Source organism: Crocodylus siamensis, chromosome 1 (assembly GCF_052110815.1).
Source record: "Crocodylus siamensis isolate JL-2025a chromosome 1, ASM5211081v1, whole genome shotgun sequence".
Lineage (NCBI taxonomy): Eukaryota > Metazoa > Chordata > Crocodylia > Crocodylidae > Crocodylus > Crocodylus siamensis.
In genome coordinates, this window is record NC_143395.1 from 314963024 (window position 1) to 314976697 (window position 13674).

General features: G+C 42.0%; 1 protein-coding gene across 2 annotated transcripts in view; it reads right to left on the reverse strand.

Annotated features, from left to right (window-relative positions):
• Nucleotides 1-13674, reverse strand: part of TPP2 (tripeptidyl peptidase 2) — an 84450-nt gene that overhangs the window by 53988 nt on the left and 16788 nt on the right. For both annotated transcript variants that reach the window (XM_090022549.1, XM_090022556.1), the window contains exons 7-10: nucleotides 12234-12388; nucleotides 8747-8823; nucleotides 6756-6883; nucleotides 1885-1984 (exon numbers count right to left, since the gene is read on the reverse strand). In XM_090022549.1, the coding sequence (XP_089878675.1) occupies nucleotides 1885-1984; nucleotides 6756-6883; nucleotides 8747-8823; nucleotides 12234-12388 (460 nt within the window). The remainder of the gene's footprint in view (nucleotides 1-1884; nucleotides 1985-6755; nucleotides 6884-8746; nucleotides 8824-12233; nucleotides 12389-13674) is intronic.

Consider the following 13674-nt stretch of genomic DNA (forward strand, 5'->3'; position numbering starts at 1 on the left):
GATAAGACTCTTTCCTCCTCACACCCACTCCAGCTCTCTCATGATGCCCCGCTCTGCCCAGTGCAACAGATGAAGTTGCTTTATCTCGGATAGCCTCCCACCCCTGTTCCGGCCCTTTTACTTAAGGAGCTAGTCCTACTGTCAGGCAAAGCTTGCCTTGAGTTTGGAGCAGCAGCAGCTACAGCATTAATGCAGCAGTAATGGTCCCTAGCCCCTTCGCAGCTGCCAGGGTTTCACTGATGGTTACAGTAGGCTTGGCTTCTGCTGTAGACATGTTGCACTATCACAATGAGGGATGTGAGGTACACAGAAAGCCAGTGTGTGGTTTTTTTGCATTTTGTAACTTCTTGTATTCATTACTTAAGGGTATTTTCAAAGAAAAAAATATCTTCTTCTTTCCCAAGGGCACATGTTATATATGCAGGCATGTTACAGGCAAGAAAATATACTAACCAGCCACATTACTGAAGGTTGGCAACTTAACTCTAAAAGCTTTGCTTAGGAGATACGATTAGTCCTTACAACATGCATATTTGTCATTTTTAAATTAGCAAGTTTTTACAGCTCTATCACAGACTCCAGTTTAGAAGCATAATATCTGGCATCTAAGTTAGGAAATACAGGCAACCAGAAAATTTATGCTAGGGGTCTTGAACGTATGCCCCTGTGAGCCAGATCTGGACCGCTGGTCTTCTCGCAGGCTGTGAATGGCAGCATTAACCCCAGGGTTAATCCCAGGATTCCAGTTACAGGGATTAATACAGCAACTACTTGCCCCCTCACTTTCCTCCTCCTGCTGATTTTAGTCTTCAATGGCAACTAAACCCTGTCCCCCATTCATAGCACTGGGTTCCAGAGCCACACTGCCTGCTGCCAACTGGCAGTGATGCTCCTGCTCTATGCCTAACATCTGAGTGCCCCAGAGTTTAAGATCATCCTCACAGTAATTATTTTCCCGTATTAACTTCCAACAAAGATAATAAAGAAAAATAAGGGGGAACTGAAAACTCAGATCTTACACTGTTTGATGTCACTCCCACAGCTAACTAAAATTTTAAAGACTATGATCTGTGATAAATTCACAACACAGCACAGCACAGGGAGAGGCAATCCCTGTCCTGGACGGGTTCATGGAGTACAACTGCCTCTTGGGTACCTGTGGTCCTATCTCTGTAATATGAGCTCCACCCCCACACTTCCTGCTCTATGGGTAGCAGCTGTCCGCATACAACTGCTGCAGTGCTACAAGCCATGGCATCCTCCTCCCATTCTAACCCTGCCCCAGCATGATCATATTCTTAGCCATAGAATTAGGCCTCGGGGAGGCAACCAGATACCCCTTTCTGTACTTTGATCACTTTTGGAGCATGATCAACAACCATGATTTCAAGACTGCTTTTGCCTGCTCTAAAAGCAGTGCTCAAACTACTGCAAACCTGCAGCTTCATGCCAGCTTTAAAAAACAAGCAAAAAAATAGATAAAAATAAACTCAAGAAAGTGGCAAATGAAAACATCCCCCCCAAAAATGTCAGTTTCAAATTCTTTTAGCTGTAAAATGAAATATTGTCTTCAAGGCAGAAATAAAACGCAAACGGTGGATACAAAGCTATCTTCCACTAACCACAAAAATGAAGAAATCGGTAATGGAGGGTGGTGGTGTTCCACATTTTCTTGAAGTAAGAGACTAATGATTTGTGGAAAGGTAGTTTGTTACTTTTTCCTTTAAAAGCTTAAAATGTCCTGAGCATAAAGAGGTTCAGCAAATGGGACTCCCATGCAGGTCACTTCTCACTGCAAAGTTGCATTTTCTTTCTATTAATTGAGCAATATTATGATTAAACTAATCATGGAACAAAAGAACTTACAATTTATATAAAACATACCTAGGTCCTCTAGATGACCACGTATACTGATTTGCTGGTAATTTCTCTCTCAAGGAATATTCAGCAACCATCATATCAGGCGACACATATGCACCAACACCTATAAAAGGAAATATTTCAGTATTCACAATTTTATATTAATGAGGTATTACAAATAATTTAAGTAATATACCAAAATAACAGAGTACATCTTTTGCCTATTTTACTATGGAAAATTATATTTTTCTGTAGTTTACAATAAAAGTTGAGAAATACGTACGTTTTTCTTCCTTGACAAAGCTGTTTGCTCTTTAGAGACTAAATGTGAATGCTAAGCAGCTACTAAGTACAGGAGAAACAATGATGTACTGGGAGCCCATTTCAGTCTACAATCAATTAAGAAATGCTTTAATCCAATGGAGATGGTTGGGGGGAGGCAATAACAACCCTTCTGGCAGGCTTGCCACAATTTAGCCCTATACCCTCACCAAGTGCCACTCTAATCTGCTTTCCCTGCTCAATCCGCTGCTCTGGTTTCTGCTCCCCGTTTGATCTCCTGTTCTCCTTTCTGATTCCTGGTCTATCTGCCACCGTGCTGCCTGTCCCTTCTCAAGTCTGCCGCATGCCACACCCAGAGGTTGCCCATGCCACTTGTGTGGCACAGCTATATATTAAAATATATTTTATTCATTTGGAAAGAGTACATATTCACATTCCAAGTGTTGAACTGTAACATAATAAAGTCTAAGTTTTGTAAAACACTACAAATAGATCTGAAATATTTACTCTCAGCCTTTAGGTCACCCTAAATCAGCCTGAGACATGAGATATGACCTTCCTTGTCTATATTATACTTCCCAAAGTGGAACCCTTATAGGAGTCATCCGTAAACTACTAATCTCTTTTTTCTGCATTTAACCTATACTTAAATCGGTAGCAGCAGAGAAAGAAGTACATCATAGAAGTGCTGGAAATAAGGAATCGGTGGATTGCTAAGATTGATGTCAGCAAGCCAGGAAAGTTGCAATACATTAGAGAAAAGAAAAAGGTCTCAAGACAAGCAGGCCAAAGTTACACCTGGAAGCGCACCAGTTTCCAGGCTTAGGTTGGACTACAGGTAGAAGCTGAATTTAAGACTGACTCCCCACCCAATATAAATTCTGCTATTGTCTTGATACAATTAGAATACATGCAAAGTCAAGTCTATAAAGTTCCGGGTCACATGCTATAGTGAAATAAGCATCTGAATGAGTGACAGCCAAATAATTTAAAATATCAGTTTATAACATAGTTATGAAAACTATTCTCTCTTCAGGGTCTTTAGAACAGGCATCCTTAACAGTGTTTTTCTCTGATTTTTTGACATCTTTTCAGTCACAAATCTCCAATTTTTATTAGGTCATTATATCAATATTTCCTCATTTAAAAACAAGTATCCCTACATTTGTCCAGCTAGAATTTGCTCTCCTGCCCTGGCCATTCAACCTGTCAGAAAGTCTGTTTTACAGAAACAACACATCAGAACCTAGTCACTCTGTTACATACAACCTCCTTCATAAAACTAATTTGATGAATAAACTTAAAGTTTCACATGACAAAGGCTTGTAGTTACTGCAACAGTCAGCCTACCTGAAGTGAGATGAGAGTAGGCTACCCTGAAAAACAACTGAACTACACAGAGTCACTTAATTAGTAGCACAGCAATTGGTTTAGGAGTGGATAAGTGCCTGCAGGTTGCAGCAATATTCCCATTGCATCAGCACTGAAAATTCAACTTCTACCCACTAACAAATCAGCTAGTTTAAATTTAAAACACCAGTTAACAAAAGCTGGAGATGGTGTGTTAACTCATTCTCTGTCTCTCACAAGATGACAATGAAACAGTTGTAAAATTCTTAACAGAACCCATAAATTTTGACTCTAGATTCCTACAATACTTAGATGAAAAAAAAAAACCAGTCATCTTCTAGAACCAAAAAGTTTAAATTGATTAGTGATGTTAACTTTTTGTAAGCCTAAGGTCTGTGTGTAAGAATTCTTGGCTGAAATGTACTGCAGCAAGTGGTTTCAATAGCACTTGTTACAATAGTGATAAGTATTATATTGAGAAAAACCAGAGATGCATCATTCCATTGAAAAGTGGCTGAGGAAAAAGTAAAAGGGTTTTTTTTAAAAATTATAGGTTAAATATCTTCATTAAAGATTACAGTATTAGATATATAGTGACAACAGGAAAACAAATTCTGATTCTAGGAATAGCAAGTTGGTACGTGTGGTAGGTTTTTAAAAAACAGATACTCTATTATAACTGTATGGCTTCATAGATTCATAGATGCTAGGGTCGGAAGGGACCTCAATAGATCATCGAGTCCGACCCCCTGCATAAGCAGGAAAGAGTGCTGGGCCTACATTACCCCAGCTAGATACACATCCAACCTTCTTTTGAAAACCCCCAGGGTAGGGGAGAGCACCACCTCCCTTGGGAGCCCGTTCCAGACCTTGGCCACTCGAACTGTGAAGAAGTTCCTCCTAATATCCAATCTAAATCTGCTCTCTTCTAGCTTGTGGCCATTATTTCCTGTAACCCCCGGGGGCGCCTTGGTGAATAAATACTCACCAATTCCCTTCTGTGCCCCCCTGACCAACTTATAGGCAGCCACCAGGTCGCCTCTCAACCTTCTCTTGCGGAGGCTGAAAAGGTCCAGTTTCTCTAATCTCTCCTCGTAGGGCTTGGCCTGCAGGCCCTTAACCATACGAGTGGCCCTTCTCTGGACCCTCTCCAGGTTATCTGCATCCTTCGTGAAGTGCGGCACCCAGAATTGCACGCAGTACTCCAGCTGCGGTCTGACCAGCGCCCGATAGAGGGGAAGTATCACCTCCTTGGACCTATTTGTCATGCATCTGCTGATGCACGATAAAGTGCCATTGGCTTTTCTGATGGTTTCGTCACACTGCCGACTCATGTTCATCTTGGAGTCCACTAGGACTCCAAGATCCCTTTCCACTTCCGTGCCACCCAGCAGGTCATTTCCTAGGCTGTAGGTGTGCTGGACATTTTTCCTCCCTAGATGCAGCACTTTGCATTTCTCCTTGTTGAACTGCATTCTGTTGTTTTCTGCCCACTTGTCTAACCTGTCCAGGTCTGCTTGCAGCTGTTCCCTGCCCTCCGGCGTGTCCACTTCGCCCCATAGCTTAGTGTCATCTGCAAACCTGGACAGAGTACATTTCACCCCCTCGTCCAAGTCGCTGATGAAGACATTAAAGAGTATCGGTCTAAGCACCGAGCCCTGCGGGACCCCACTGCCCACACTCTTCCAGGTCGAAACCGACCCATCCACCACGACTCTCTGGGTGCGACCCTCCAGCCAATTCTCCACCCACCGGACTGTGCAGTCATCCAAGTCACAGCCCCTCAACTTGTTCACCAGTATGGGGTGGGATACCGTATCAAAGGCCTTCCTGAAGTCCAAGTATACGACATCCACCCCTCCTCCTGCGTCGAGGCGTTTTGTGACCTGGTCATAAAAAGAGACTAGATTGGTCAGGCACGATCTGCCTGCCACGAACCCGTGCTGGTTTCCCCTCAGCATAATTTGTCCTGCCGGGCTCTCACAAATGTGAGCCTTGATGATTTTTTCAAAGATTTTGCCAAGGATGGAGGTGAGACTGACTGGCCTATAGTTACCTGGGTCCTCCTTCCTCCCCTTCTTGAAAATGGGAACCACATTGGCCCTTTTCCAGTCCTCCGGGACTTGACCCGTGCGCCACGAGCGTTCAAATATTCCCGCCAGTGGCTCTGCAATGATGTCGGCCAGTGCCTTCAGTACCCTCGGATGGAGCTCATCCGGGCCTGCCGACTTAAAGGTATCCAGTTCTTCCAAGTGACCCTGCACCACCTCAGGGTCCACGCATGGAAGTCTGGTGCCTATTAGTCCCAGCAAGGACCTCTCTTGATAAATGCCACAGAATTATTTTAGACCCTAATCACAAAGCTGGGCCTTCATTAGGGTTGAAAAGAGGAAGTGTATAAGGGTACCTGGCCATACAAGGAAGATCTTTTTTGAAACAGTGTTTCAGAATGTTCAGTGTCTGTTCCAAGTCTAATCAAGACACTTTGTATAAGATAAATTAGGATGAAAGTCAACTTTGTTTCTACAAGCTACATTTTAAAAGAAACAACCAAAACACTGAGTGAAGTTATGCCTTTTAAAGACAGCTGCACTTACGACACACTTAACAGACTTCTTTTAATAAATTTTGACCATCTGCAAGGCTTTCCTTCCCTGGGTATATTAAAGGTTGTGTCAAATCCAAACAACTTAGAAAGCACCCTGTATTTTTTTGGATACACAGCAGTCTAGTTACTTATGGTATAAATCCTGCCAAAGGTGACTGAAGAAAAAGTTCCTCATTACAAGTAAACAGCATACTGCCCACTCAGATTAGATATCAGGTCCTAATTGATAACAAAAACCAAATAATCATTTGCCATACAAATACATGGATAAATGCAATAATTATGTGACTTGTTCAAAGACCTCCATCTACATGTATATAAAAAGATTTGGAACCCAGAAGTTTAAACTTAACCTGGTTCAGTCAATGCACGATATAAACCAGTTAACCAGGTGATTCAAATATAGAGTTTAAAAGGACAGCTATTTGGGTATTCCTCTGAGTACAGTATAACAGGCCATGTTTATAACCAACATATTACTCCTGGCTTTCAACAATCCCAAAAGCAGAATCTGTTTTCATTTGTTTATTTGTTTTTTTTAATAACGATGATGATGCAGCATACAAATTCTCTTTAAAAAGAACTTTTCTCCCAGTTCTATGGGGGTTCATTACAATAAGGACATATCACAGACATCTTTTAAAAAACTATTTACCTATTACACTAGATGTAGTTCCACCTGGGCATCCTACTGTAGAAAGGCAAGGACCATTATTTCCTGCACTTGAAACATATATGACATTGTGTTTCCATACAGCTTCATTAATCACTTCACAAATTCTCCTAAAATAAGCATAGAAAACAAGTCATTTAAACAACAAAACACAATTTCCTTCCTATGGCTTTAATCCAGACCCCCATGCTATCAATTACTACATTACTATTTATTTTAACAGGGCCAATATTTCATATTAATCTTTTCTTTCCATAAATTACAAATTTTGCTTAGCCTAGCAACCAAACCTGGAAGGGTAAGCAAATGTAGGGTAGAAATTGACCAAAAACTATAACTTTTCCAATTTTAAAGAAGGCCATGAATTAGCCAGCAAAATGAAACTTTATTCTCAAGGCAAAAGATTCTGTAGGCACTCCATTTTGTAAAAAGATAAAATTGCAGAGACTTTTTTTCCCCAAAGAGACTCAGAGTCTTAAAATACTACCAGCTAGAGATGCACTGATACACCAGTCCATATTGTATTGGCACTGATAAAAGGGAAACTGATATTATTGGCAATCAGCTTTTCTTGGCTGATGTGACTGATGTCACTGATACATGCCACATACGCAGGCACAGTTGCAGCATGCACATGGCCAGGAATGCAGCCTGGCAGCTTGGAGAGCAGCATCCAGCCGGTTAGTTTGTGGGGGAGAAGAGGCAGGGGGGAAGGAAGGCAGATTGAGGCCTCCACAGTGAGGGAGGAAGTGGGGCTGGGACTGCCCAGCTGGGGTGGGGCACAGAATGGGGCAGCTCCCACCATTGTGCGCACCCCTAGGGAAGGTATGTGCCCTTGGATCCGTATGCAGGGCAAAGGCGGGCTGCCACTGCAGGCTGGGGATTTGGGGGCAATACCAGGCTCTTCATGGTGGGGGGGGGGGCCAGGGCCCAGGTCAAGGCTGTGCTCAGAGTGGGCTGAGGCGATGCTGGAAAGGGTGGCTACAGGGTGGGTTACAGCCACCCTAAAATTCACCATGGCTCCCCCTGTAATCTTGTCCCAGTGCCACTGCTGCCGCCTATCCTGTTCCACCCAGCCCAGCCCCCCACACCAAGAAAAGCCTGCCATTGCCCCCCAGACCCAGCACACAGCAACAACCTGCCTTCACCCTGTGTGAAGATCCAGGGGGGCACATGCTCCTGCCTCCACTGGAGATGCATGCAACAGCGGGAGCTCCCCCCTTCCCCTTGTCCCCCCACAAGCCTCTTGCAGCTCTGTCCTGTGCTCCACTCTGCCCCTGCTGGGCAGCGCCTGCCTCTGCTCCACTCCCTCTCTCACTATGGGGGCCTTGATTTGATTCCCACCCCCCTGGATGGTCCTTCCTTCCTCCACAATAGACTTACCAGGCTTGCATATCAGTAATTGGATCAGTATCAGCCTATATGGCTTGTTAACAAATCGACCATCAGTATCAGCACAAAACCCCCCCAAAAAACCCCTATCAGTGCACCTACTACTAGCACTGGTAATTTGAATAAGTTGACTTAGCTGACTAATCATCCACGTGTAGATGGACAACCCCGCTCCACCCAAAGAGGACCCCCACGATGATACTCTATTATAGACTGAGACACTTTCTTTGAACCACTTCCTCCACCATTGCAGACCGCTGTAACGGGTTTGTGTGCATCTATCTCCTTTCTCTCTCAGCATCGCAAACTCCCTCCCTCACCTTTCCCCTTCCCCTGGGCTTAGTTGGCCAACATTGTATCTCCTGTAACCTAGTTGCGTTCCCCTCCTCACCCCCATCCCTCTATTGTTAGTCCCTCGCTTAGGCAATCTGTATTTCCCTACCGGCTTTGTCATCCTTTTTGGATTCACAATTCTAAATATCTACTACTGCTGATCATGCTACTACCCAAGTGAAATGCTATCTGTAATCAGGTTCAACATGAAGAAAACTGGAATTCTATATTAAAATTACTGCACTTACCCAGAATTTGGCCAGTGAGTGGCTTCTCCATAGCTGTAGTTGACGAGATCACATTTATATTTTATTGCTTCTATCATCTGTTAAAAACAGAGTTTAAACTGATGAAAGATAATAATTTATAGGGTGGCAGAGGTCATCTGCTTACCCATGACAACTATTTATTTCACCTCATTAATCTTTAAACAAAACCATTAGCATTAAGGTAATTTAAAACTGAAGTGCAAGTCTACCTAAATATTTTTTCTCTGTAGCCAGTAAACACACTTGAAGCCCTATACTCTCATAATGGACCAACTTCTAAATTATATGATCTAGAGAAAGGATTCACAAAATGTGGTACAAGTACCCCTAGGGGTACACAAGTCATCTCTGGGGACTACGTGGGGGAAATTGTAACGGCAGATTTGTTTTCTAGTAAAATAATTTATATTTATCATGGTAAGGGTACACAGGCAACTGATAAATCATATGCTGGTGGGTGTACATAGGCAGTTGGTAGATCTGGAAGGGGGTATGCAATAGGAAAAAGTTGGGAACCTCTGATATAGAGCACAAGAATACAGATGTTTTGGGGCCATTAAGTGCTTGCAACTAGCACTGCTCAATTTTCCCTTTGCTTTGTGATCCAATTACTCAAGTGAAATGACCCTTTACTGACATCTAAATAGCAGGCTGAGAGAGAATTTTATAGAACATCCACATGGTATTTTTATTTCTATCCACCTCCCTTTCTCTTTTTCCACCACAGATATCTCCTAGCCATCTAAGTAATGATGGAGAGCTTTAAACTAGATTCACTAGTGAATGGAGACAAAAACCCAGAGGTAAGTAAATAGTCTGAGACCTGGATAAGAACTTAGTGATGGGAAGCAATAACAGAAGCCTGAGCAGTGTTCTCAGGGAAAGGATGGAACAGGTCAATACCCAAAATGTTTTATACACAAATGAGAAGTGTGGGGAAGAGACAGAATTGGCAGTCCTAGTACAAAAACAGCATTAACTGGGGTTAATGAGACATGACTGGAATACTCTCATGGATGGATATAGCTGGTTCAGGAAGGACAGGCAGGAGGAATAAAGGAAGACGTGTTGACTTGTATATACAAAAGGTGAGGTAACACATGTTCCAAGATGCAGTACAAAGTGGAAGGTAGGCCAGTTGAAGGCTTCTGGGTAAACGTCAGAGGGAAGAGCAGGTGGGGGATATCACTGTGGGCATCTGCTACAGGCCACCAAATGAGGATGAGAAGGGGGATGATGAGGCCTTCTTTAAAACAAAGATATAGAAACTTAAAAAAAAAAATAAAAAAATCACAGGACTTGATTCTCATGGGGGACTTTAATTATCAGGGTATCTGCTGGGATGGAAATATAGCCATGCACAAGCAGTATAGCAAATATCCTGTCAAGGATAACTTTTTGATACAGATAAGAGGTACCAAGTAGGAGGGAAGCTCTTCTCGACTTACTGATCAGAACGTAAAAGGTAGAAGGTAACAAGTTCAAGATCCTAAGGGAAGGAAGGAAGGAAGGAAGGAAGGAAGGAAGGAAGGAAGGAAGGAGAGCAGAACAATAAGGACACTGGATTTCAGAAAAGCAGACTTTAACAAATTCAGGGAACTGGTGGGAAGGCTCTGCTGGGAGGCAAGTTTGAGAGGATAAGAATTTCAAGGGAGCTGGTTGTACTTTAAGGAGGCCCTCTTAGGAACACAGGAACAAACGATTCCAATTAAATAGAACAAAGGGAAGTACAACAGGAGGCCAGCCTGGCTAGACAGTAATCTCTTCCACGAGATGAAACTCAAAAAAAGCAGAAACTTACTTATAGTACTAGGAAAAACATTGCATGGGTGTGCAAAAAGAAAATCAGGAAGGCCAAGGCACAATTTCAGACACAGCCAGCAAGGGACATAAGGAGATAAAGTGATCCTACAAATACGTCAAAAGTAAAGGACCTACAATTTCTATGGTCTTCCTCTTACAAAAATGGAAAAAGGAAATCTAGTTATGACGTTGCAGATAAGACTGAAGTATTTAATCCCATTTTTACTTCAGCTTTCACAAATAGGAACAGCTATCAGATGATGGGTGCAGTTGGCAGCAAAGCTAGGGAAAGAGACAAACATCCTGGAGCAATAGAAGAACATATAGAAAGGCTAGGTGCTTTCAAGTCAGCAGGCCCAGATGGGATGCATGCTAGCGTACAGATTAAATTACCTGAGTCAGTTTGAGTCATTGAGTCTTTGAAAACTCTGGAAGTCAAGTAAGATCCTGGATGACTGGAAAAGGGGAGGATCTGGAAAATTACCCCAGTCAGCCTGACCTCTCTACACATGGAAAGATCATGGAGTAGGTCCTCAAGGAATCTGTTGTAAAGCACTTGGAGAACAAGGTGATCAGGAAGCATGGCTTCAACAAGAGCAAGTGACACCTGACCCACCTGCTTTCCTCCCATGATAAAATGACAGGCCCTGTGGATTAAGAAGAGTGGGGAGAGGAAAAGCAGTGAATACCTTGAGTTTAGCATGGCTTTTGACACAGGTCTCCCATGACATTCCCATTAACCAGGTATGGAAATGCAGAACTTTCATTTAGACTGTAGGGTGGGATACATAGCTACTTGTTGAGTACAATGATCTAATGAGTTATCAATGGTTCAATGTCTATTTGGAAAAAATTAAGTGGAGTTCCTGAGAAGGTTGTCCTGGGTCTGGTATTGTTCATTATCTTCATTAATGATTTAAAGATGAGATCAAGTGCACATGTTGCAAGTTTGTGGAAAAGATCAAGCTGGGTGGAGTTGCAGATGCTTTATAGAGTTAGGATTGACCAGGATTCAGAATGACCTGAGTAGGCTGGAAAAATGGTCAAATCCTGTTTTGACTCCTATTCCACAGTGCAGTAGTTGTAGCATTACCATTCAGGCAGCTAAGGGAATCCGTTGACTTCATGACTCGTTGCTCTTCAACTGTACAGGCATTAATAACATTTCCTTTTTAGTGGTCTTGATGTTCCACTAATCAAGCTAACCTTTCCAAAGGCGACTTTGCTGCCTGTTACCTGCTTCTGGTTTCTCTTCTTCTATTTCAAAGCCCCTGAAACTCTAGCTTTTTTCAAAATCACAGATCCACCCATGGAGATTAGTCTTTAGCAGCACCTAGGGTTTCAGTTGTAGTTGAGGGTAGAAGCCAAAAATTAGACTCTGTCCCTACTCTATACACCCTGACTCAGAGGGGGTAGGGGGAAAATCTTTCTTCATTCTGCCTCTCAAAAATAAGGTGTGTATTATATTCTAGGTTATATAGTACACAAGAAAATAATAACCCATAATAAGCCTATAAACCCTCACATGAAAATGACACAATATTAATTAATTTAGCAATGTCCAGGTACATCTCAACTTATATTTGTACTAACCATCCAGAAGATATATTATACATGCTTAGCTAAAGGAGGCAACATAATTGTCTGTTAATAAAAGACCTACAGCTCTTATTAAGCCTGTGCCAGTTTCCATTGTGCTTAGCCTTGTATCACCAATCTTGATGGCAAGAATCTGAGCTCCAGGAGCCACTCCATTTCTTTCTGGTTCTTCTGGAAAGTATCCAGCAGCAATACTAGCTACATGTGTCCCATGTGCTCCTAGACAGATTAAAGATAAAACAGTGTTGCATGTGCTAAACAGAGTCCAATAGAAACATCACTTAACTTACAATTCAAATCAGTTTCATTTGCTTAGCCATTTAAATATAAACAAAGTAAATGATTTATGCTGAAGCTACCAGGATGGGAAAAATCCTGCATTAATCCTCATTTTAATCTGGACATCTGTGTTTGCAAGTCCATCCACACATCATGCTTAACTTTGCTGGTACTATTTACTATTTCTTCATGTAGGTGTGCACCAAATATTTTTTCCTTATAAAAAGTACCGTTTTTGAAATGTGTGGTATTGCAGTCTAACTATTGATGGAAGATACTGATAATGTGTTTGGAAGATAAGTAGAAAAAATAGCACAAAGGCTGGAACCAGAGCTACAACATTTCAGACCTCTGCCTTTCAACCCCTCCTGCACCTGATGCACACCATGGGCTTATCCAGAGGAGAGAGATAATGTTACTGCCTCACTAGCAAATGGTCCACTGGAACTGCACTACATCAGCACATTTGTCAGACTACCTGTGTCACCCCACTGTTAGGCTGGATCAGCTGGCTTTAGGCCTCCAAAACAACTTTCTCCCCTTCTGACACACTTATTGCCATCATGGCTAGGCTCCACAAGCGAATCAAGTCTCTACCATTTTATTTACCTGTTGAGCTATTACAGTGCCATCTTCCACTAATCAACCCACCTTGGAATTGTACAAGTCATTATCTTTAAAGTATCTTCATACTGCTCTGAAAATAGTATTTTACTTGGATTTGCTCTATTTGATAGAAGTTATGGCAAAATATCATAAAACATGTTTATTAAAACTAAAGGTCTGTTCCTGTGATATTAACCTTAATAGAAAAACTAACAGCAATGCGATTAACCTCTTTTTAAACAAGTTTTGTTATACAAGGGAAAACCTGTAGAATGTTTTATCATTATAACGTGTTAAGTTTACACTGAAATCACAAAAAGTGGTGCATTAGATGAACGTGGGATAAAAAGTGTTAAGAACACAAGCAACTTTTTAGGCAAGCTTTCTTGAATTATGACAATGTAATGTTACTAATTATATTCTGCACCAAAATGAGGTTAGGGTTGAAGCTGTAATAGTAGTGTCCCAACTGTCACTATACGAAAATGTGAACACTGGATTCACGATGTCTAAACATAAATCAAAACAACAGCCAAGTTACATATATACACAGGTAAACTCATTTAGATGTTGCCTTTCAATGGAAGCTGTTCTTTAAATTCTCTTGCAGGCTGGAAGGG